This window comes from Narcine bancroftii, chromosome 10 (genome assembly GCF_036971445.1).
Source record: "Narcine bancroftii isolate sNarBan1 chromosome 10, sNarBan1.hap1, whole genome shotgun sequence".
Classification (NCBI taxonomy): Eukaryota; Metazoa; Chordata; class Chondrichthyes; order Torpediniformes; family Narcinidae; genus Narcine; species Narcine bancroftii.
In genome coordinates this window covers 58,070,509-58,093,156 of record NC_091478.1, presented here as the reverse complement: position 1 = coordinate 58,093,156, position 22,648 = coordinate 58,070,509, and the positions used below count along the sequence as shown (strand labels likewise).

The following is a 22,648-nucleotide window of genomic DNA, read 5'->3' as shown; positions in this document are numbered from 1 at the left end:
CATAAGGATATTAATTCCCCTCCAGTTTAGATACAAACCATCCCGTCAGAACAGGTCCCACCTTCCCTGGAAGAGAACCCAATGATCCAGAAACCTGAAGCCCTCCCTCCTGCACCAGGTCTTTAGCCATGTGTTAAGCCAATCCTGAGATCTCTTCAATCTGAGGCACCTGCAAGCTCACACCAAGACACAAGAGAAACTTGTCCGTGAACTACTCTTTGCAGACGATGCCGCTTTAGTTGCCCATTCAGAGCCAGCTCTTCAGCGCTTGACGTCCTGTTTTGCGGAAACTGCCAAAATGTTTGGCCTGGAAGTCAGCCTGAAGAAAACTGAGGTACTCCATCAGCCAGCTCCCCACCATAACTACCAGCCCCACCACATCTCCATCGGGCACACAAAACTCAAAACGGTCAACCAGTTTACCTATCTCAGCTGCACCATTTCATCAGATTCAAGGATCGACAACGAGATAGACAACAGACTCGCCAAGGCAAATAGCGCCTTTGGAAGACTACACAAAAGAGTCTGGAAAAACAACCAACTGAAAAACCTGACAAAGATAAGCATATACAGAGCCGTTGTCATACCCACACTCCTGTTCGGCTCCGAATCATGGGTCCTCTACCAGCATCACCTACAGCTCCTAGAACGCTTCCACCAGCGTTGTCTCCGCTCCATCCTCAACATTCATTGGAGCGCTTTCATCCCTAACGTCGAAGTACTCGAGATGACAGAGGTCAACAGCATCGAGTCCACGCTGCTGAAGATCCAGCTGCGCTGGGTGGGTCACGTCTCCAGAATGGAGGACCATCGCCTTCCCAAGATCGTGTTATATGGCGAGCTCTCCACTGGCCACCGTGACAGAGGTGCACCAAAGAAAAGGTACAAGGACTGCCTAAAGAAATCTCTTGGTGCCTGCCACATTGACCACCGCCAGTGGGCTGATATCGCCTCAAACCGTGCATCTTGGTGCCTCACAGTTCGGCGGGCAGCAACCTCCTTTGAAGAAGACCGCAGAGCCCACCTCATTGACAAAAGGCAAAGGAGGAAAAACCCAACACCCAACCCCAGCCAACCAATTTTCCCCTGCAACCGCTGCAACCGTGTCTGCCTGTCCCGCATCGGACTTGTCAGCCACAAACGAGCCTGCAGCTGACGTGGACATTTACCCCCTCCATAAATCTTCGTCCGCCAAGAGAAGGCCAATCCTGAGATCACTACTCTGGAGGTCCTGTCCTTCAACCTAGTGCCTAACTCCCTGAACTCTCCTACCCACATCGTTCGTCCCTACATGGAGCACAACATCTGGGTGCTCACCCTCCCTCCTGAGAATGCCTTGAACTCGATCTGAGCTATCTCAGACCCCGGCACCAGGGAAGCCACATATCATCTAGAATATTCGATCTTTCCACAGAACCTCCTGTTTGTCCCCCTAATTATGGAATCCCCTCTCATTACAGCTTGCCTCTTCTCTTCCTTCCCTTAGCCAAGGTCCAGACTCCATGCCAGATTGTTGTGGTTTGAGCCTGGTAGGTCGTCTCCCTTCAACCATATCCAAAATGGTATACTTGTTATTCAGAAGAACTCCCATGGGGATTCCCTGCATTGCCTGCCTATTCCCATTCCCTCTCCTGCCTCCTAGTATCCCTGTAACTCCTATCAATCACCCCTCTGCTTCTGAATAATGTGGAGTTCATCCAACTCAATCTCTAATTCCTTAACTTAGTTTGTCAGGAGCTGCAGCTGGATGCACTTCTCACAGATGAAGTCATCAGGGATACTGCTGGCTTCCCTGACAACCCGCATCCTGCAAGAAGAGCATTCCCCTGCCTTGTCTGCAATACCCACCCTCTTTATATCTCTCTCTCTACCCCTCTCTCCTTTCCCCCTCTCTTTCTCTCACACTTTCTGTCTCTCTCTATCCTTATCTCTATCTCTCTCTCTATCCCTCTCTTTATATCTCTGTGTCTTTTTCTATTTCTATCTATTGCTACTGCTCTTTTTGATTTTACTACCACTCTCTGCCCTGTTACGCTGGTAATGTGGCTCCCGGGGGAAGTGAAAACCAAAGAAAAAAACCTGTGGCCAATTTCAAAAACTGTTGGCAGGTTAATTGGATACAGTTGGGCAACACGGGTTTCAATGGCCGGAACCAGCTTCTACCAAGATGTATCATTTAAAACAAAATAATTGTCGGAACCTGGAGTGCGTGTCTGTCTACTGAGGCCCTGTTCATTGTGTCCTCAGCCTTTAACCCCACCCAGGCCTGTTTTTCCATTCGAAAGCCTTCCTTGCTGCAGCTTCCAAGGTACATAAAGCACACTCAAAGCAATTTAATTATGATTAAGATGGCACAAAGAGAAAAAAGACAATAAACATCAAAGAAAAAGAAAAGAAAATCAATTAAATAATATGCTGCACTGAAGTGCTGGCGGAACTCAGCAGGTAAGGCATTGTCCATGGTTGGGCATCCATGAAGAAAGGCTTAGACCTGAATTGTTCCTCTTCCTCCGTCATCTTGGGTGTACTGTTCCTGTTCCCCAGCATCTGCAGATTCATTACTTACCAATAAATAATGAATAATCATATTTAGCCAGCAGTGCTAAAAGTTAAGTCAAGTTTATTGTCATCTGATTGTACAAGTACAAATCGACAAAACAGTGTTCTCCGGTCCTCGGTGCAAAACACACAGACACACAACCAGACATAACACACATAGACAAACAATACCCATGCAGGATAAGTATTCATCTATACAAATAATATTGTTTGGTAAATATGAGAGTCTCGGAGGGTCAGTGTGGGCTGTTCCTTTGGTTGTTCAGCGTTTGGTGGTGTTGGCTCTGTTCCTCCTGCATCTTTTGTAAAGGAACAGTCTGTTAGTGGTGAGACAGATCTTGTGGTAGTTTTATGATTCATATGATACGGGGAGATTCAACAGCCTGAGAGCTGTTTGAAAAGAATTGTGCTTGAGCCTTGAGGAGCTGGATTTCAGGCTTCTGTACCTTTTGCCTGAAGGTAACAGTGAGGAGGTTATGACCAGATTGATGTGGGTCCTGGTATGATGTCCGCTGCTTCCTGAGATATCGCCTCAAATAAATGTCTGTGGCGAGCGAGAGGTCAGTGCCTCTGGCGGAGCATTCCAGGACTTGCCAAGTGCTACGGACAAATCTCCTCGCAGCCTCCGTGACGCAGGGCTGCCAGGCAGTCATGTTGCATTGCGTTCTGATGCCAGCAACCTCTAAGAAGTCAAAGCGCCCTTCCTAGAGTCAATTTGCAAACCCCTCTTCCATGTAGCAGAGGGCAACCAAACAACACCATCCCTTGTCACTCACTTGTTTGTCTTCTGTAGTATCTTCAATCTTACAGCTTGCTCTGACCCAGGCAATGTAAACAAAAAAAGAAAAACAGGAAGCTCATCCCACCAATGTCTGTCAAAATACCAGGGGGGAAAGTATTCTCCCACCCTGCTCAGACCTTCAAAGTGCTCTAAGCATTTCATCATCCATGTCAAAGTAGTTCTGCCTGTTTAATGGCTCTGGCTTTAGCCTGAGTTGTTTATTCACACAAGTGGCACAGGGCACGTTTGGAGCAGGGTTACCCTACCTTCATTGCTTTCCAAAGTGATTAGTATTTGGTGCAGATTTGGTCAACTTGCAAGGATGTTCTAGGACTTGAGGAAGTGAGAAACAGGGGAAGGTTAAACAGGCTAGGTCTTTATTCCTTGGAGCATTGTGGAAGGAGAGATTTGATAGAGGTGTACAAATGGAGTAAACACAAGCAGGCTTTTCCCACTGAGGTTTAATGAGAGAAGAACTCAAGAACATGGGGTAAGGAGAAAGATGAGAACGTTAGGGAGAACTTCTTCACACAGAGAGTTGAGAGACTGGAAAACACGCTGCCAGCTGAAGTGATGGATGCCGGCTCGATTTGGACGTAAGAAAAATTTGGATAGGTACGTGAATGGGAGGGGCTGTGGTCTGTATCCAAATCAGTGGGACAAGGCAGAATACCAGACTAAACGGGCCAAAGGACCTGTTTCTGTGCTGAGGTGTTCTACGGTTCTATGGCTTAACAAAAAATAACAATGTTTTAATGAACCAATCAATAGATGAGATGGTGGTGTTCAATGTTCTAAATGTTTTGGAATGAGTACTTTCTGGAAGGTTGCTTCCATTACGGGGCATTGGTATATTAATTCTGAGGACCATCATTTGAGCATTTTGAAGATCAGGATTATCAAATGTTTCATTGAATTTCTCTTTTGAGTCAAGGATAATATAACCTGAAAAGAATTAGATAGCTGGCAAGAAAATATTGGAAATAATTGGCTAAGAACAGAGAACTGACAATAGATGGTCCTGCTCTATTTAAAGGGCCATCGCCTCTCATGTCGCTGCCTGCATGTGTTCATTATATTCGCCATGCATTGATTGGATGTGTTTTGATTGACAGGCCCTGTGAGAAGGCCATGCCCTCCAGCCGGCAAGTTCCTTCGGAAATTGACTATGACGAACTGCTGCAACATTTTGAGAAAGTGCAGAACAAACACCTAGAGATCAGGCACCAGTGGGCCGGTCGCAATGGCCAGTTAGAGAGGAAACACCCTCTGTGACCCTGGACACCGGACGCTCGACTGGGGACTTCCTAAAACCTGAAGCCTGTTTTGTCAGGTTGCACTCCCAACTGCAAACAATGCTTTTCCTTTACCACTTCAGACATTCACTCTCTGTAGTCTAGATGATGTTGCCCCATCAATTTATGCTACGGTGGGAATTTCACGAGGTTTGAGCTGTTCCCCGCCCCCTCCTAGGTAGACTTATGTCCTACATGTTATGTTCCTTCTCGTTCATCGTTCATTTGCACATTGCCTGTCCCTTGCTTCATTGTTGAGGTCAATCTTTTCCTCATTTCACACGAATTGAAAAGATCTGGCAGCGGAGGAATTTTGTCGATTGAACTCACTCAGTGTAAGTCCTCTGCCTCTCCTGTAAAGCCTGGTCAACAGCAACTCGAGCAGAGCTGAGTTGTGCCCAGGCTCTTGACCAGTTTGGCAATGAGAGACGGAACCTTACCTTCGGTGAAGGCCGAGAAGAGTGATGGTCGGAAGGAACGAACTTCAATTACTGGGTCTCCGATGGCATGTGACCGCACGGCGAGAAATACAGGATCATGCTGGTGCACTCTCACAGGAAACGATTGTTGTAAGCCAAAGGAAATTGGATCTATCTCATTCAATGGCAAGGTGCGAAAGGTGTTCCCACATTACTGTGGTCAGAGGATACTCACTGTGTGTCATTATGTGATATTTGTGAATTATGTGATCAGGGTCTGTTCACTGGCTGTTTAGTTCCTGACTGGGTGATTTTTCAGGTTCACTTGACCATCCAGTTTGAAGGACCCTTTCAAAGTGATTACCTCCACACAAAGGTCAGACAATTTAAAACAAACACTGAATCCTCAGACATTCCGAGTGCAGTTAAATAATGTCATATATTACATTCCCAGAAGGGTGCTGGGGCGGGTTGCATGTCTGGCCGCACCATTGAAGCTCCCGCCACACCTTGTGTCCCGAACTTTAACTCAGTTTTTTCCCCAAGACCGATTTGCAATGTGACTGCATCAAGCTCTGTGTCCCGTGGCCACTGTTATGACAGACGTTGAGGGAGCTGCTGGATGTTGAAATTCTTGCACTGTTTTATAAATTGTGTGGAGCTTTACATGGGCCTTCAGTGGCGTGTGCGTTTTGATGCTCTTCAATATACTCATTGCTGGGTCTTACTTGTGGGGTCATTTCAGAACACAGGCTGCAGTCAGTGGCTGGATTAGATGCCCATAAGTAGAAAATGTTTTTTGTTCTCATTTATGGTATAATTTTTTTTACAACAGAATCATTATGGAAACCACTAATTTGAGGAAGAGGGGTGGGAGTGGCATTGTTCTAATTTTATAAACTCCAGCAAAAAGCCTGTGAACCCATGACCACAACACTATTTATACACAAAGGACTGCAATCCGTTTCCCAAGCATTGCAGGAATGTTTCTCCAGCAGAATGCAATGCCCAGAGGATAGTTACGTAAGACGGTGCACAAAACCAGTCTCAACATTGGAGCAGCACGCTACATTGTGAGGGGATTTAGCCCGTCATTTTGACTCTGGCAATGACTTAGGAGATCTTTGCGTAAATCCTATTTAACAAGTGTCGCAGGGGGCATGACTGAATCGCCTCAGAAGCAAAGTGGTCCTTTCCCCCCAAACTGCATACTTCAAGACCATTTGGCTCCCACTCTAGAATCAGAAATGTTTTGAATGCAAAGGCACCATTTGAAAACAAAATGTTTTTGGTTCAGGGGATTGTCATATCAAGGCTTCCTCCTTGCAAACTCTGCCATTTGTCATGGTTCACTTCTCCGGAGACTGGAAATAGCTAATAATTATGCAGCAATTGTGCCTATGCAGCATCTCCCACTCGAGGCAAGGTACCACTTCCATCAACAACATGGGATTGATGTGCTTAAGAACAGCTGCCTTCTAGCCAGGGCAAATGTTCGATCAAGCCAGTGCTTTCCGTGGGTCCCCGGCACCCACTGAAGTCGACCATTTCCACCAAGGTTATGTATTTGTTTAAAACCTGAATGATTGCAGGCTGTTGGAAGTGATTGAGGCTCAATAAAATTTGGTTGGTCTGGCATCGTGATCAACCTCCCAACCTTTCTCTCAACTCTCTCTCCTTTTCCTTCCTTCTCCCCTGTGCTCAGCCCACCCAACACCATGGCATTAGTACAGGAAGCATTACACAATTTCATCTTTGCCCAGGGTCCACTCATGTCTTTCTTTTTGCTCAAATAAACAAACAAAAGTGGTCATTCTTTCAGTATATGCCCATAATTTTCAGTGTGTTCACTGGTGCACTTTACAGATTTTGGGATCTGTCCAGTACTGGAACCAAACGGTTTAATTCACTTGATCAAAGTCGGGGCATTCCAGTGGAAAGTGCACAAGGCATTTCAACGTTTAGTGGCCCCGAATGAATGTAAAGTCCCACGACCTCCATCTCTTTGGCCAACACTGCTCCTGGTATCATTTTGCCTCAATCTTGTTGGTTGACATCGAGCCACTGCTACTAGCCATCTGCATTTTAGCTGACTAACACCAACCAGTGGTTTTCAGTCCAAGAGCAAAGTTTGCCTGCTTTGCACTGCTCTCCACATTCCCCATGATCAGCTGTGGCCCCCTCCCCATTCTCTGGTCAACCGTTCCTACATTCATTTTCCTTTACCACTGACCAGTTTCCCAGCGTGTGTGGGTGCAACATTTAACTGGATGTGACTTATTCCCCTGTCAGAAAGGAGGTCAGCAGTATGATCCTGCCCCTGCGCTTTGAAGGCTGCTCTACTATCCACTGCACCAACCCCTCCCTGAGCAGGTGCATCCAAGGCCGGATGCCATCGATCATTTGTCCCTTAGGAAAAGTGGAGATTCGTTTCTGCAATTATTCTTCACATGTAGGAGTGTCCCGCTCCCAAGATTCATGAGAGGAAGAAGAATACAATGTGGTGATTGTACTCCAGCCATTGGAAGGAATCTGATGGTGTACAATTTTTTGGGAGGGCAGGGGGGTCAACATCCTGTGAACTTGCAGTGATACGTCCCTTGGAAAGGGGAGATGCCAGTGGCAGTGAAGGGATTACTGAACGGGCTGAGCAAAAGGGAAGGCAGGGGTTTGCACCACATTCAAGACCGAATGGCCAGTTGATGCACTATGGCCTTCACGCACTGAAAGTGAATTATAAATGTGTGGTAAATCTCATTAAAGCCCAGAAGAGCCAAGAACTAATCATGGCCTCAGAATGTAAGTAAAGTCCAGTGAATCAACATTGTTCAACTTGTTTCCAAGGAAACTTGTCCCTTGATTTTAAAATTTAAATAAATTTGAGTTGTACACAGATCATTTATGACTTTGACTCTGCATGTAAGCTGCACATTGATATCAAGAAGGACTGAAATGTTGGTTATATCTTTACCTCGTGTGGACGCCGCGAGTCCTACTGAGTTCTCCAGCACGTTTCTATATTAACTACAACACGATGTCTGCAGACTTTCTCGTTTCACTCTTGTACCAAGAAGCTTTGCGCCAATTTCCCCATGTGTGACCCCCCCCCCCTCCCCCCAGGTCCTGAGCGTATGGTGAGACAGCCATTAAACTCCCAGTATGTGGTGAGGATTTTTTTCCTTTTTGTTGCTAAAATTACAAGTAAGATGCACCCGGATTCCCTTCATAGTTTCTCAGACAAAATTGGGAGGAGAGCGGAGTAGAACAGATTCGAATGGAGAAATGACAGATAACTCCCCGTTTGGAATTCAGCTATGCAGTGAAAGTTCTGCTAAACCTTGAAATAAACCAGAAATAATGTCTGACAGAAAGCAGGCAATCCCAATAATAAACTGGATACACTACAGGCTCTGGAATCTGGAGCAAACACAATCTGCTGGAGGAACTCAGCGGGTCAAGAAGCATCAGTGGAGGAACTGGTATGTCCACCGCTGTGGGCATCGATAAAGTCCTGCCCTCTCGCTATTCCAGAAGGGCTCCAGCCTGATGTGCTGCTCCAGTTTTCCAGCATCAGCGGCCTTGTTTGCTGCTCAACCTGTCGAATTTCTCCTCTAGATCATGTTCAGCGACTATTCTACACAACCACCATTCAGAATCAGCAATTAAATAATGGTGCACAACGTATCTTTGCAATTGCTTCATTTTTTGAGGCTCTAAAGAATTGATCACCCAAATCTTGCTTGATTGCTGCTTATTTACCGCAGTTTGGTCCCTTCCCCAAACCACCTTTTGATCAGTGCCCATGTAAGCCAGCAACCTGTTGTGCAGAAGTGCTTGGGCATGAATTGGTTTGCAGGTGCAGAAGTGAATCAGAAAGATAAATGGGATGTTGGCTTTCATTGCCAGAGGGATCGAATTTAAGAGCAGGGAGGTTCCACTGCAATCATCCTGGTAAGGCCACACCTGGAGTATTGTGTGTTATCCTGGTCTCTCAAGAAATGATATACTAAGCTGGGAGGCAGTGCAGAGGTTCACCAGGTTGATTCCAGAGACGAGGGGGCTAGATGATGAGGAGAGATTGAGTAACCTGCGACGATGCTCAGTGGAGTTTAAAAACATAACATTTCAAAGGGAAATGGGGAGGGGGCCACAGCTGAGGACTTCATGTGATAAGGTAGAAGCAGAGAGGTTGTTTCCACTGCCACGTGAAACTAGAACTGGGGGACACAGCCTCAAGATTCAGGAAAATAGATTTAATTTCATTTGTTTTTAAAAATATATAATTTAGAGATACAGAACAGTAACAGAACCTTCCAGCCCACAAGCCTGCACCACTCAAATACAGATGATTAACCGACCAAACCCGTATGTCTTTGGAACGTCGGAGGAAACTGGGGAAAACCCACGCAGACAAACTCCTAACAGACAGTAGTGGATTCGAACCCAGGTTACTGGCATTGTAATAGCATTGTGCTAACTGGCCAGAGATGTGGAAAAACTACTCCCAGAGAGTAGTCAATCTCTGCCCAAGGAAGCAGGCGAGGCTGTCTCATTGAACGCATCCAATTTTTGTATTGTCAGGGAGTTGAGCGTTATGGGGAACTGGTGGGTAAGTGGAGCCAAGCCCCCACGGTCAGATCAGCAATGATTTTATTGAGTGGCAGAGCAGGCCCAATGGGCCAGATGACTGAATCCTGCTCTGTGGTTGTGTAAAAAGTATCTCATGCTTGGTCTCGATGCAGGCGTGACATTTGCCGCAGCCCTTCAGCATTCAGTCCTTACGTTGTCAGTTTTTTAGGACAACTCGGAGTGGTGCTGGAACCTGTAGCAACAAACCATCTGCTGGAGGACCTCAGAAGATCAAGCAGCATCCGTGGGGGGAAAAGAATTTTCCCACTGATGATGTTTGGTCCACTGAGTTCCTCCAACAGGGTGCCAGTTGTCACAGGGTGGTGTCTGAATTTAATGAGGATTTCATGTGATTTCCCAGCTCACAGCCATTCATCACAGTTTGAACCATCTGAAGAGATGCAAACCTTATCAATCGAGCAAACCTGCTGTCTTCAGCTCCTTGAAGGGAGGTGACCCACTAGGCCAGTGACAGTGAGAAGTCAATATACAGACAAGGATATCTACAGGTGTTTAACATCTCAGATTCAATTTATTGTCATAGTAATAAAACAGTCCCATATTACATGAAATTCCTTTTTGCCTGCTGCAAGCGCAGACAGATTTGCCGCCGACAGGAATTTCCTTAGCGCCTCTTACAGTCAGACACAGTCAGAGAGAGAGAAACGAAAGACAGTTCCCCCCCCCCCCCACCCCCGCCCCCGCCCCTGAGTCACCAAGTGTCCATAAATTCACCTGTAGCCACACGGAGTCCAGTCCAAACCACTGTCAACCTGAGCTCCAGATCCGAACCTCCGACATGGTCAGGGACTCTCCAGTGCCCTCGGCACTTCCTCGTATCCCAGTTCCGATACCTGGCACCCCTCCTCCAGCCAATTCGAGCAAGTCTCTAGCAGCCCGCAGCCCAGCGTGTCTCCAAAAAGCAGTCTCCCAACAGCCGTGTCCAGCAGCCCACAGTTTCCTCGCCTCGTGTCACCAGCAGCCCGCAGCATGCACGGGTCCCTCAGCTGCAGAGCCCACCAGTCCGCCGCTGTGGTCACCATCCCCGCAGGCCATCTCCTCTGCTCTCAGGGTGGGGAGGGGGTGGTCTTCCCATCCTCTGGTGCCCTGCCCCAGTCCTCTGCTTCCCTGGATTCTGCATCCCCTCATGGCTGCTGTGGGCGCAGACCCGTGATCGCTGGATTCCAACTAAAACCACCGTTGGCTCCCTCAACAGGCCATTCGAAGCCTATGTGGAGCTGACAGCAGTCAGCTGGGTGGCTGGACCCCATGGGAGCATTGCATCTCTGCTCCCTCACTCCCTGCAGGTCTGCACCAATGGCAGCACTGCTACTACAACAGCTCCAGCAGCCCCACACAAGAATAATGTAAGTAGTTATTGACTAATTTGCAGTTCCATCTAAAGTCTGGATTTGATTATTAAGTATTGCATTGTCAAACATTGACTAAGTCACAAATTATAAATCAATGCAAATTCTATTGGCCGTATGAGCCTTTGCAGAGATGCTGCTTCGTGGATTGTATATTATTTGGGTCAAATTTTCTTGCCACTCTAAAAGGCAGGTTCTTGATCAATTGGACAGGTGGGTAGAGGAATAGTTAGAACCATAGAAAACAGGCCATTCAGCCCTTCTAGTCTGGGCTGAAACATCATTCCTCTCATCCCACTAACCTGCACCCAGTCCATAACCCTCCAGGCCTCTCCCATTCATGTATCTATCTAATTAATTCTTAAAACCTAAGAGTGAGCCCACATTTACCACATCAGATGGCAGCTTGTTCCACACTCCCACCACTCTCTGAGTGAAGAAGTTCCCCATAAAACTTTCACCTTTCACACTAAAGCCATGTCCTCTCATATTTATCTCTCCCAATCTAAGTGGATAGAGCTGACTTGTATTTACTCTGTCTATACCCCTTATAATTTTGTAAACCTCTATCAAATCTCCCCTCATTCTTCTACGTTACAAGGAATAAAGTCCTGACCTGTTTAATCTTTCCCTATAACCCAACTTCTGAAGACCTGGCAACATCCTAGTAAATCTTCTCTGTACTCTTTCAATCTTCCTGATATCCTTCCTGTAGTTTGGCGACCACACGATACTCCAAATTTGGCCTCACCAATGTCTTATACAACCTCTCTATAACATCCCAACTCCTGTATTCAATACTTTGATTTATGAAGCTAAAGGCTTTCTTCACAACCCTCTCTACCTGTGACACTACATTCAGGGAATTACATATCTGTTTCCCCAGATCCCTTTGTTCATCTGTACTCCTCGGTACCCTACCATTTACTATGTATGTCCTACCTTGGTTTGTCCTTCCAAAATGCAGCACCTCACACTTGTCTGCATTAAATTCGATCTGCCATTTTCTGGCCCATTTTTCCAGCTGGTCCAAATCCCTCTGCAAGCTTTGAAAGTCATCCTCATTGTTCACAACATCTCCAATCTTAGTGTCATCAGCAAACTTTCTGATCCAATTTACCACATTATCATCCAGATCATTGATGTAGATGACAAACAACACTGGTCCCAGCACCGATCCCTGAGGCACACCACTAATCACAGGCCTCCAGTCTGAGAAGCAATCTTCCACTCTGTTTTCTCCCGTTCAGCCAATTTTGAATCCAGTTTACAACCTCTCCATGGATACCTAGAACCTTCGCAACTAGCCTCCTGTGTAGGAGCGTGTAGACAACATGTAGATAACATCCACAACCTTCATCTACTTTCTTGGCAACCTCCTCAAAAAACTCTGAGATTTGTTGAACACGGTCTACCACACACAAAGCCATGCTGACTATCCCTAATCAACCCTTAGCTTACCAAATACTTGAAAATCTGCTCTCTCAGAATACTATCCAATAATTTACCTACAATTGACATCAGGCTCACCATCCTGTAATTTCCTGATTTACTTTTGGAGCCTTTCTTATACAATGGACATAAGCTACCCTCAAATCCTCCGGCACCTCACCCATGGCTAAGGACATTTTAATACTTCTGCCAGGGCCCCTGCAATTTCTACACTCATCTCCCTCAAGGCTTGAGGGAATTTCATGTCAGACCCGGTGGATTAATCTACCTTTATTTGCTGCAAGGCAGCAAGCTCCTCCTCCTCTTTAATCTCTATATGTTCCATGCCACTACTTTCTTCCTAGGCCAGTTTCCTGAGTAAATACTGATGCAAAAAAAGCTGTTCAAGATCTCCCCATCTCATGAGGATCCACATATAGACAAACACTCTGATCTTCTAGGGGATCAATTTTGTCCCTTACTATCTTTTCACTCTTAACATACTTATAGAAACCCTTCGGGTTTATCTTCACATTATCTGCCAAAGAAGCCTTATGTTTTCTCTTTTCCTTCTCGATTTCCTTCTGAAGTTTTCTAGTACCTCATTTGCTCCTTGTTGCCTTCACCTGCTATACACCTCTCTCTTCTTAACCAGATCGCCAATATCCCTTAAAATCCAGGGTTCCTTATGCCGGTAAACTTTGCCTTTAATCCTGACAGGAACGAGTAGACTGTGCTTTCAAAATTTCACCTTTGAAGGCCTTCCCCTTACTGAACACATCCTTGCCAGAAAACAATATATCCCAATCTCCTCTTCCTAGGTCCTTTCTCATTTCCACAAAATTGGCCATTCTCCAATTTAGAATCTCAACTTGAGGACCAGACATATCCCTATTCATAATGAACTTGAAACTAATGACATTATAGTCACTGGATCCAAAATGTTCACCCACACATTCTTCTGTCATCTAACTGCATCCTCTCTTATGGGTATCTTTATATATTGATTTAAAAATCTTTCCTGAAAACATTTGACAAACTCCAAACCATCCAGCCCTTTTACACTATGGGAGTCCCAGTCAATATGCGGGAAGTTTAAAATCTCCCATTCTCACAACATTCTGCTGCTTGCATCAGTCTGCTACATCTCCAGATTTGCTCCTCCAATTCTCTCTGACCATTGGGCGATCTATAATACAACCCCATCAGTGTGGTCACACCTTTCCCATTTCTCAACGCTACTCATATGGGCTTCTGTAGACAAGCCCTCTGGGCTATCCCATCTAACCACAGCTGTGACGTTTTCCCTGACTAACAATGCTACTCCTCCCCATTTCATCCCTCCCCCTCTATCATGTCTGGAACGTGGAACCCCGGAACACTGAGCTGCCAGTCCTGCCCCTCCTGCAACGAAGTCTCACTAATAGCAATAATGTCATCATCCACTTGCCAATCCAGGCCCTAAGCTCGTCTGCCTTTCCGACAGTACTCCTTGCCTTGAAATAAATACACCTGAGAACATTTCTATCAGGTACAAACCTTTGATTTCTTTCTATACCTGCAGTCCTCACATGGCATTGATCCTTTTCCATCTCATGATCTACTCTAACATTCTGCAAATTCCTGCAAATCTAATTTAAACCCACCAGAGTGCCACGAGCAAACCTGCCCACCAGGATATTTGTCCCCTTCAGTTCAGATGCAAATAATCTCATTGGAACAGGTCCCATGTTCCCTAGAAGAGAGCCCAGTGATCCAGAAACCTGAAGGCCTCCCACCTCGCATTGACTCTAGACACATGTGGAAACCGCTTGTTTCCCTTCCTTCCTTGCATACCATATTGATGGCATTTAATACAGAGAGGTGTTGCATTTGGGAGGTCTAACATGGGTAAGATCTACACATGGTAGGGATATGGTGAGTGTTGCAGAACAAATGCATCTCGGAGAACAGGTACATAGTGCCTTGAAAATGTCATCTCAAGAAGATAGGGTGGCCAAAAAGGCTTTCAGCACATTGGTCTTCATGAGTACAGAGTTGGTAAGTCAGGCTGTAGTTGTACAAGATGTTGGAGAGGCCCATTTAGAGGACTATTCATTTGTGGTCACCATGATATTGGAAAATGACATGAAGGAGCAGAGAAGATTGAAGAGGATGTGGCTAGGACTCGGGGACCTGAGCTACAGGGTGAAGTTGAACAGGCTGGGCCTGTGCTCCTTTGAGCGGAGGAGGATAAAGGGTGCTCTCATAAAGGAATAGAGAGCTTTTTTGCCCATTGTAGGGCAATCAGTGGGCCAAAGGGTCTGTTTCAAGTCTGTGTGATTCTGACAGAGATGAATAGGTTTCTGGGTGGAGGGAATTAAAGGGAGTGGTGCAGGAAATGAAATGTCGTCAGGACCTTACTGAATACCTCGCCCTTCTCCTGTCCCTCATGCTCTCCCTCCACCATTGGTCTATTGGCTGCAGCATGTCCTTCACTGGCGCCTCCCAAAAGGGCACTGAGTACAGGAGTCAGGATGCCATGTTACGTCTGCACAGGAGGTTAATCAGTGTATATTGTGCACAGCTCTGGTCATGTAGCTTATATAACACACAGTACAGACCCTTCAGCCCACAAAGTTGACTCTTCCCTCCCTCACAGCCCATAACACTCCATTTTTCTTGCATCCATGTCCCTGTCTTAAGAGTCTTTTGAATATCCATATTGTAGCTGGAAATGCATTCCAGGCACCCCCACCACCCACCCCCCCACAACCCATTGTCTGAGTAACAAAACTTACCTTTGACATTGTAGAGCTTGTTGATCCAAACCAAGGCTTTTATTAGCAAAAGACAGGAGCTCTTTACAGGTGGCCAACCAGTCCGGAATGATTCGACCTGGCTAGGGACACAACCCTTTAAGGCCCAGACAGTAGGTGTGGCTAAGCTCTCAGCCAATCGCTGTAAGCACAGTCATTACATACTCTAGATCAGGGGTGTCAAACTCAAATTCACAGAGGGCCAAAATTAAAAACTTGGACTAAGTCGAGGGCCGAACTAAATATTTATTGAAAATTTTCAACAACATCTGCATGTTTTCTCTTCTTTCAACATATGTAATGTTAAACTTTTTCTTATTAAAATAAATGTTTAATAATAGTTTTGGATAAACTCTTTCCAGAAGCATTAACAAATGAGAAATAAAATATTCAATAAATAATATTTCTCTATAGAGGATTTGTCAAATGTTGCTAGTGTGCTGTCGAATAGTAAAATCTGAGGGCTATTGAGAATGTGGGAGAATAACATGATTCCTGAAACAATCAAATGGGTGACTGATTGTGGGCATGAACTCTAGCAGGGTTATTTGCCATGCCCTTTTTCCATTGGTTCAGATATCCTTTGATTTATACACTTTTCAAGTTTTACGCCTAATGAGCTTGTATCCAGGTGCAGGACCATTTTTAACCAGGAATATATTTATCACTGTGACATGAAACTATTGGAAGATCGTTTTATCCTGAGATTAAAGTTCATAATACTTACTCAGGCCTGTGTGCGAGAGGGCGCGGTTTGCGGGCGATCGGGTTGGACAACGACAGTGCGGGGGCATCAGCTCTCGCTGCAAGGCGGCATCTCGGTGGATCAGTGGCCCTGTCACCGTGAGTCGTGGGTCGGCCTGCGGCAGAGAGGGGGAGTGGGCAACGGTCCTGGCGAGGTCAGGCCCCCACCCCTGAGTTTCTGCCGGACCCCCCTTGACCTGCTGAGTTTCTCCCGGACCCCCCTTGACCTGCTGATTTTCTGCCGGACCCCCCTTGACCTGCTGAGTTTCTCCCAGACCCCCCTTGACCTGCTGAGTTTCTCCCGGACCCCCCTTGACCTGCTGAGTTTCTCCCTTCTGGTGTTTTTACGAGAACCACAGACTTTCGCTCATACATTGATGAGGGGGATCAAGGGCCAAACATTGTCAGGTACCTCTCTGCTGGATAATGGATACGGTTTAACCCGCTGAGTTTCTCCAGTGTTGGGTTTTCACGAGGTAGGGTCAAAGGGCCGAAAGGCCTGTTTCTGATCTGTAATGTTCTACGGACCCTGCTCTTCTTTCCGTGCCGGTGTCCCAGGACCTTTCCAGGGCAGTCTCCACGCTCAGGACCGCGCTGGGATCCCGGTCAGTGGTGGAGGAGCAGGTGAGCGCGGCTAATCCCGATCCAGCCCACGCCACTCCGGAGATTGGCGGGGGGGTTCCACCCTACCTGCCCGACCAGCCTCGCTCTCCACGTGTACTCCGGGCACCCACCGCTGGTCCGGTGGGAGGGCGCAGGGCGGCCGGCGGCCGGCGCCCCCATCGCCCGGCGAGGAGCCCCAATCTTCCCTCCGGCGTCCCGACTCCATCTGCAGCTCCAAGAAACGCTGTGCCACTGGGGTTCCGGGCGCTGGGAAGCGGCCTTGGCTTCCCCTGACACCGGCCAGGCCGCGCTGCGGTGGGGGGATGGGCAGGGGGACACGACAGCGTGTTTATAAAACCACCCACCACTACTTTTCAAGGACCAGGATTTTTCTCTCTCTCTCTCACCCTGGGACACAGCGGTTACTGTGCATGCGCTATACTGGCACGGCGGCCAGAGGGCTACCTCTAATACATTTTTGATATGATCTTGCGGGCCAAATATAATTATATCGCAGGCCAAATTTGGCCCGCGGGCCAGAGTTTGACATGTGTGCTCTAGATACTGTAACTATATACATTGGTGATAGGTCTGTACTATCACAGACATTTCTCCCTAAATATTCCTCCGCTCACCTTAAACAGATGCCCTTTGGTACTTGAAAATGGTGCTGGCTGTGCGTCTCATTGGAAGGTATCATTGAGCTGCAGAAAAGACTCACAGAGATGTAACCAGGATTGGAGGCCTTGAGTTATAAAGGCTGAGTTATATGAGGCTGGATAAGGCTGAGACTTTCCCCCAGATCGTTGAAGACTGAGGGGTGACCCTTGTAAACGTACATAAAAAAAATAACAGACTAGATATGGAGAATGGTCAGTCTTTTTCCCAGCATGGTGGGGGGGGGGGAGTCTAAAACCAGAGGGTTTTAGAGTGAGAGGGGTGATACACTCTATCAATGACTCAAAAGGCTGAGTCAGGAATGATAGGCTTTAATACACATTAGATTTCAGCTGGCCCAAGGCGGGAGGTCGACCTTTATGGCCTTTATGACATGGGGTCGAGTCATCAGTGTGCGGGCCAACCACATACACAGAGCAGCAACAATAAATCCATATCACTACAAGATTTAATAGGGACCTGAAGGACACCTTCTTCACACAGAGGGTGGTGAGGATGTGGAACGAGCTGCCAGAGGAATAATTGTAAAATCTAAGAGAAATTTGCACAGGTAAATGGATGGAACAGAAGTAAATCATGAAAATCTGCAGATACCGTGATTGAAGTAAAAACACAAAATGCTAGAGAAACTCAACAAGTCAAACAGTGTCCTTTATAGAGTAAAGGTAAAAATACAGAATGGACGTTTCGGGCTTGAGCCCTCCATCAAGGTGTGGAAGAATGTTGGCAGGCAGGAAGGGTGGGGGTGGGAGGTTGGGGGGCAAAGGCAGGAAGTGATAGGTGGAGAAAGGAGGGAGGGGACAGCAGCGATCAGGGGGAGAAGGGATGGCTGGGTGAGTGGAGGGGGAAGGGAAGGGAGGGGAGAATTGGAAAAGGGGAGGAGAAAAAAGCAAGCGGGTTTGCAGAAACCAGAGAAGTCAACGATAAGGTCATCTGGTTGGTGAGTGCCCAGTCTGAAAATAAGGTGCTGTTCCTCCAATCTGCAGGTGGTCTGGGTGGGACAGAATGCAAGGCCATGGACAGACACGCTAGCGTGGGAGTGTGACTCGGAATTGAAATGGTTGGGTACTGGAAGGTCTCTGTCCCTGTCGCAGAGGGAGCGGAGGTACTGAGTGAAGTGATCTCCCAGTCTGCAACCGTCTCTCCAATGTAGAGAAGGCCAGAAAGGGAGCACCGGATGCAGTAAATAAGTCCTCTGGATGCACAAGTGTTGCTTCAAATGAAAGGCATGTTTGGGCCCCAGGCTGTGGGTAGGTGGGCAGGTGTGAGCGCAAGTGTTGCACCTCCTACGGCCACAAGGGAAAGTGCCGGGGGGAGGTGGGGGTGCGATAGGTGGGAATAGTTCATATGGACCAAGCAGGGTCAAGCAGGATCCATTCAGATGGGCCATTTGGTTGGCATGGACAAGTTTCCCCGAAGGCCATTGCTGTTTAGCTCCAGGATTGTAAGGCCACATCTTCCACCACCCTAAAAGATGAGAATTAAAGCACAGGATTCTGCAGACACCGTGGTTAGGTGAAAAGCACATAAACGCTGGAGAAACTCACCAGGTCAAAGAGTGCCTTTATGTAGCAAAGATAAAGATACATCACCAATGTTTCGGGCCTGAGCCCTTCACCAAGGTGTGGGGGAACATGAGAGATGTACGTATAAAAGGGGGAAGGGGGGTAGTGAGGGTGGGAGATGATAGGTGGAGTGGAGAGGGGAGGACTGCAGGAAGGGAGTTTAGGCTTGGTGGAGAGAGAAATGAGATGTCCAACCAAGATGAGAGTGGTCGATGCATGAGAAAGCCACCACTTGCAAGTTTCACACCACCTTTAGGAATGTATCACTGATGTATTACAATTTGACAGTTGTATCCAGGGGTCAGTGTTAATTTTCTAAGTGCCGGAGCTCAGCAAAAATGGCAACAGGGAGGTGACAGAGCTGGTCCCTGAGGTGCCAGAGCGGCTCCCTGAGGTGCCTGGAGCGGCAGTCTGGTGAGCTCTGGCAGCACGACACCTCTGGATGTATCACAATTTGGGGCAGCATGGTTGCCATAGTGGTTAGTGTTACACTGTCACACCGCCAGTGATCAGGACAGGGTTTTGAATCTCATGCTAGCTGTAAGGAGTTTGTACACTCAATATCTTCAAAGGGTCCATTTTCTTCCCCATGTTAGAAATTTACCAGGGGTTGTAGGTTAATTGGAAGTAATTGGGTGGCACACTCGTGGGTCGAAAGGACCCGATTACCGTACTGTGTGTCTAAATTTAAAAGGTTGTTTCTGTTCATCACTTGGTCTAAATCTTTGAACCACTTCCTGTAACTATGGTGTGGTCCTTGGGAGCAGATGCAATAGGTAAAAGGAATAGGCTTGACCATTATCTTGGCAGACCAAGCTCATCATCATCTGACTACCTACACACCAGACAAAACCCTGTTTCTCTGAACCACAGTGCATACATATGCACACACACACACACACACACACACACACACACACACACACACACACACACACACACACACACACACACACCCAAAACAGACACATACCCCCATATACACACACACACGCACACACACCCACAAATACACCCCCACACACGCACACACCGCCCCACACACACTCCACCTACACACACCCCCACACACACCACACACACACACACGCACACACACCCACAAATATCCACACACACCCCATACACACACCCACAAATACCCCACACACATGCACACACAGCCCCACACGCACCCCACACATTCCCACAAATACCCCCACACACACACAAACTGCCCCACACACACCCCACCCACACACACACCCACCTACACACACACCCCCACTCACACCCCACACACACACACGCACACACACCCACAAATATCCACACACACCCCATACACACACCCAAAAATACCCCACACACATGCACACACCGCCCCACACACACCCCACCCACACATACACATGCACACACACCCCCATACACACACACCCCACACACACACACAAATACTCCCCCCACACACGCACACACCGCCCCACACACGCACACACCGCCCCACACACGCACACACCCACCCACACACACCACACATGCGCACACCCACATACACACATACACACCCTACCCACACACACACACCCACAAATACCCCACACACACGCACACACTGCCCCACACACACCCCACCCACACACACCCCCACACATACCCCACACACTCCCACAAATAACCCCACACGCACACACCCACCCACCCCACACACACACCCACACATGCACGCACACCCATACACACACACATACACACACCCACAAATACCCCACACACATGCACACACTGCCCCACACGCACCCCACACACTCCCACAAATACCCCCACACACACACAAACTGCCCCACACACACCCCACCCACACACACCCACCTACACACACACCCCCCACACACACCCCCCCACACACACCCCTCCACACATACACCTCACTCACACCCGCACATGCACACTATCACACACACACCCCACCCGCACACACACACCCACACACACGCACACACACCCACACACACACACACACACACACACACACACACAAATACCACCCCACACATGCACACACCGCCCTACACACATGCGCATGCATATGCACATACACACACACGCTATCAAACACACCCCACCCACACAGACACACACACCCATACAGACATACACACCCCCCACACACACCCACACCCACCCATGCACACCTCCACACACACCCACATCACATACACACATAAAAATATGATAGAAAATAATTATATATAAATACTCTATTTAATATTTTATTATGTATAAATATTTTGTTTATAAGCGATCCAAGGATAGCAATCGGCACTCTCACAGCGGGTATAAGCTACTTCCCAGCCTGACAGACCTGATTTTGATGCTTCCCTGTATCCTTCATGATGGTAGTGGGTCAAAGATCCTGTGTGATAGGTAGTCGTGATCCTCAATAATTCTTTGAGCCCACTTTAAGCAGTCAATAGAGGACAAGGAGACCCCACTGATCCTCTCAGCTGTTTTGATGATTCTCTGTATTGACTTCGGGTCCGATGCTTTGCAGCTACCGTGACCACACAGTGATGCAGCCGGACAGGACACTCTCCATAGGGCTCTGTAAAATATTGTCATGGTGGGGGCTGGGAGCCTTGCCCTTCTCAAACTCCTTAGGCACTGCTGCATCTTCCTGAGGAATGACCCCATGTGTGTGGGGCGGTTGTGGGTTCAGAATAGGCCGTCCAGTATATGCACCCCAAGTGCTCTCAGGCCTCTCAAAGACGGAACCATTGAGTTCCAGTACAAGTGTAACATTACCATTTCGTACAACAGCCCTTCGAGTGAGAGTGTTAGCAAATCACTGGTTGTTGCTACTGACACACAGTATGGACCACCAGGAATTGGGCAGTAAGTAATGCCTTTTCAGAGGTCAAATGCAAAAGGAAACTATACATTAAATACCAAGACCCTAAGGAGTATTGGGGTGGCATAGTTGGTGCAGCGGAGAGCACAATGCCTTTACAGTGCCAGTGATCGGGACTGGGGTTTGAATCCCACACTGCAGTTTGTACGGTCTGTGTGGGTTTTCCCTGGGGGGTGGGAGGTTCAATGTATGAAAGAAATAGGGAAATTTTTTGCATTCAGTGTGGTCTTGTGAACAAAGTGGAAAGGTTTTGGAATGAACTAAGTTTATTATTAGGGCAAATTATTAAGATAAAGATACCAAAGGATCCAAGAATATTTTTATTTGGAGATATTTATGAAAAGGATATAAAATTGAAATTGGACAAATACCAAGAAAATTCTTTAAATATCACATTAACAACTGCAAAGAAATGTATAGCGATATCATGGAAAGATGAGAGAGAAATGTTATTAAGTAGATAATATAATGAGAAGCAAAATTGCATTCCTTCGAAAAAAAATTACGTATAGTTTAAGGAATCGAGATGAAAATTTTTATAGTATTTGGAAACCATCTATGGATTTTATGGATAATTTTCTTTCCACTTCTATTTTATCCACTCCTCTTAATTAGTCATTTTTAATAACAATTAATGATTGTCTCTGCTAATATTATTGTATATTAATTGGTAAGTGTTTCTTTCTTTCCTTTTTTTACTTTTGGGTGGGAGGGGATGGGGAGAAAAATATAAAAGTACTTTTTTTTGTGTCATTGACTATGGATATTTGATCAATTTATTCCTGTAATGATGCAAACAATTAAATAAAATTATTTTAAAAAGGCAGCCAACATCATAAAGGACCCCCATCACCTCGGTCACAATCTCTTCTCATTGTTCCCT

General features: G+C 46.9%; 1 protein-coding gene and 2 long non-coding RNA genes across 8 annotated transcripts in view; 2 read left to right on the top strand and 1 right to left on the bottom strand.

Annotated features, from left to right (window-relative positions):
• Positions 1-7,949, top strand: part of vac14 (vac14 homolog (S. cerevisiae)) — a 416,406-nt gene extending 408,457 nt beyond the window's left edge. For 4 of the 6 annotated variants that reach the window (XM_069901003.1, XM_069900996.1, XM_069900997.1 and 1 more), the window contains one exon: positions 4,456-7,949. In XM_069901003.1, coding sequence (XP_069757104.1) covers positions 4,456-4,615 — 160 coding nt within the window. In that variant the 3' untranslated portion in view covers positions 4,616-7,949. The remainder of the gene's footprint in view (positions 1-4,455) is intronic. The other 2 variants (XM_069901001.1, XM_069901002.1) reach the window with 2 other exon arrangements.
• The window catches only part of LOC138744599 (uncharacterized), a 46,636-nt gene extending 28,991 nt beyond the window's left edge, over positions 1-17,645 (bottom strand). Inside the window, exons 1-2 of the long non-coding RNA XR_011345641.1 lie at positions 17,265-17,645; positions 16,010-16,142 (exon numbers count right to left, since the gene is read on the bottom strand). This is a non-coding gene — a long non-coding RNA (uncharacterized lncRNA). The remainder of the gene's footprint in view (positions 1-16,009; positions 16,143-17,264) is intronic.
• Positions 17,646-17,725: 80 nt separating this feature from the next.
• Positions 17,726-22,648, top strand: part of LOC138744600 (uncharacterized) — a 30,573-nt gene continuing 25,650 nt past the window's right edge. The window contains exon 1 of the long non-coding RNA XR_011345642.1: positions 17,726-17,857. This is a non-coding gene — a long non-coding RNA (uncharacterized lncRNA). The remainder of the gene's footprint in view (positions 17,858-22,648) is intronic.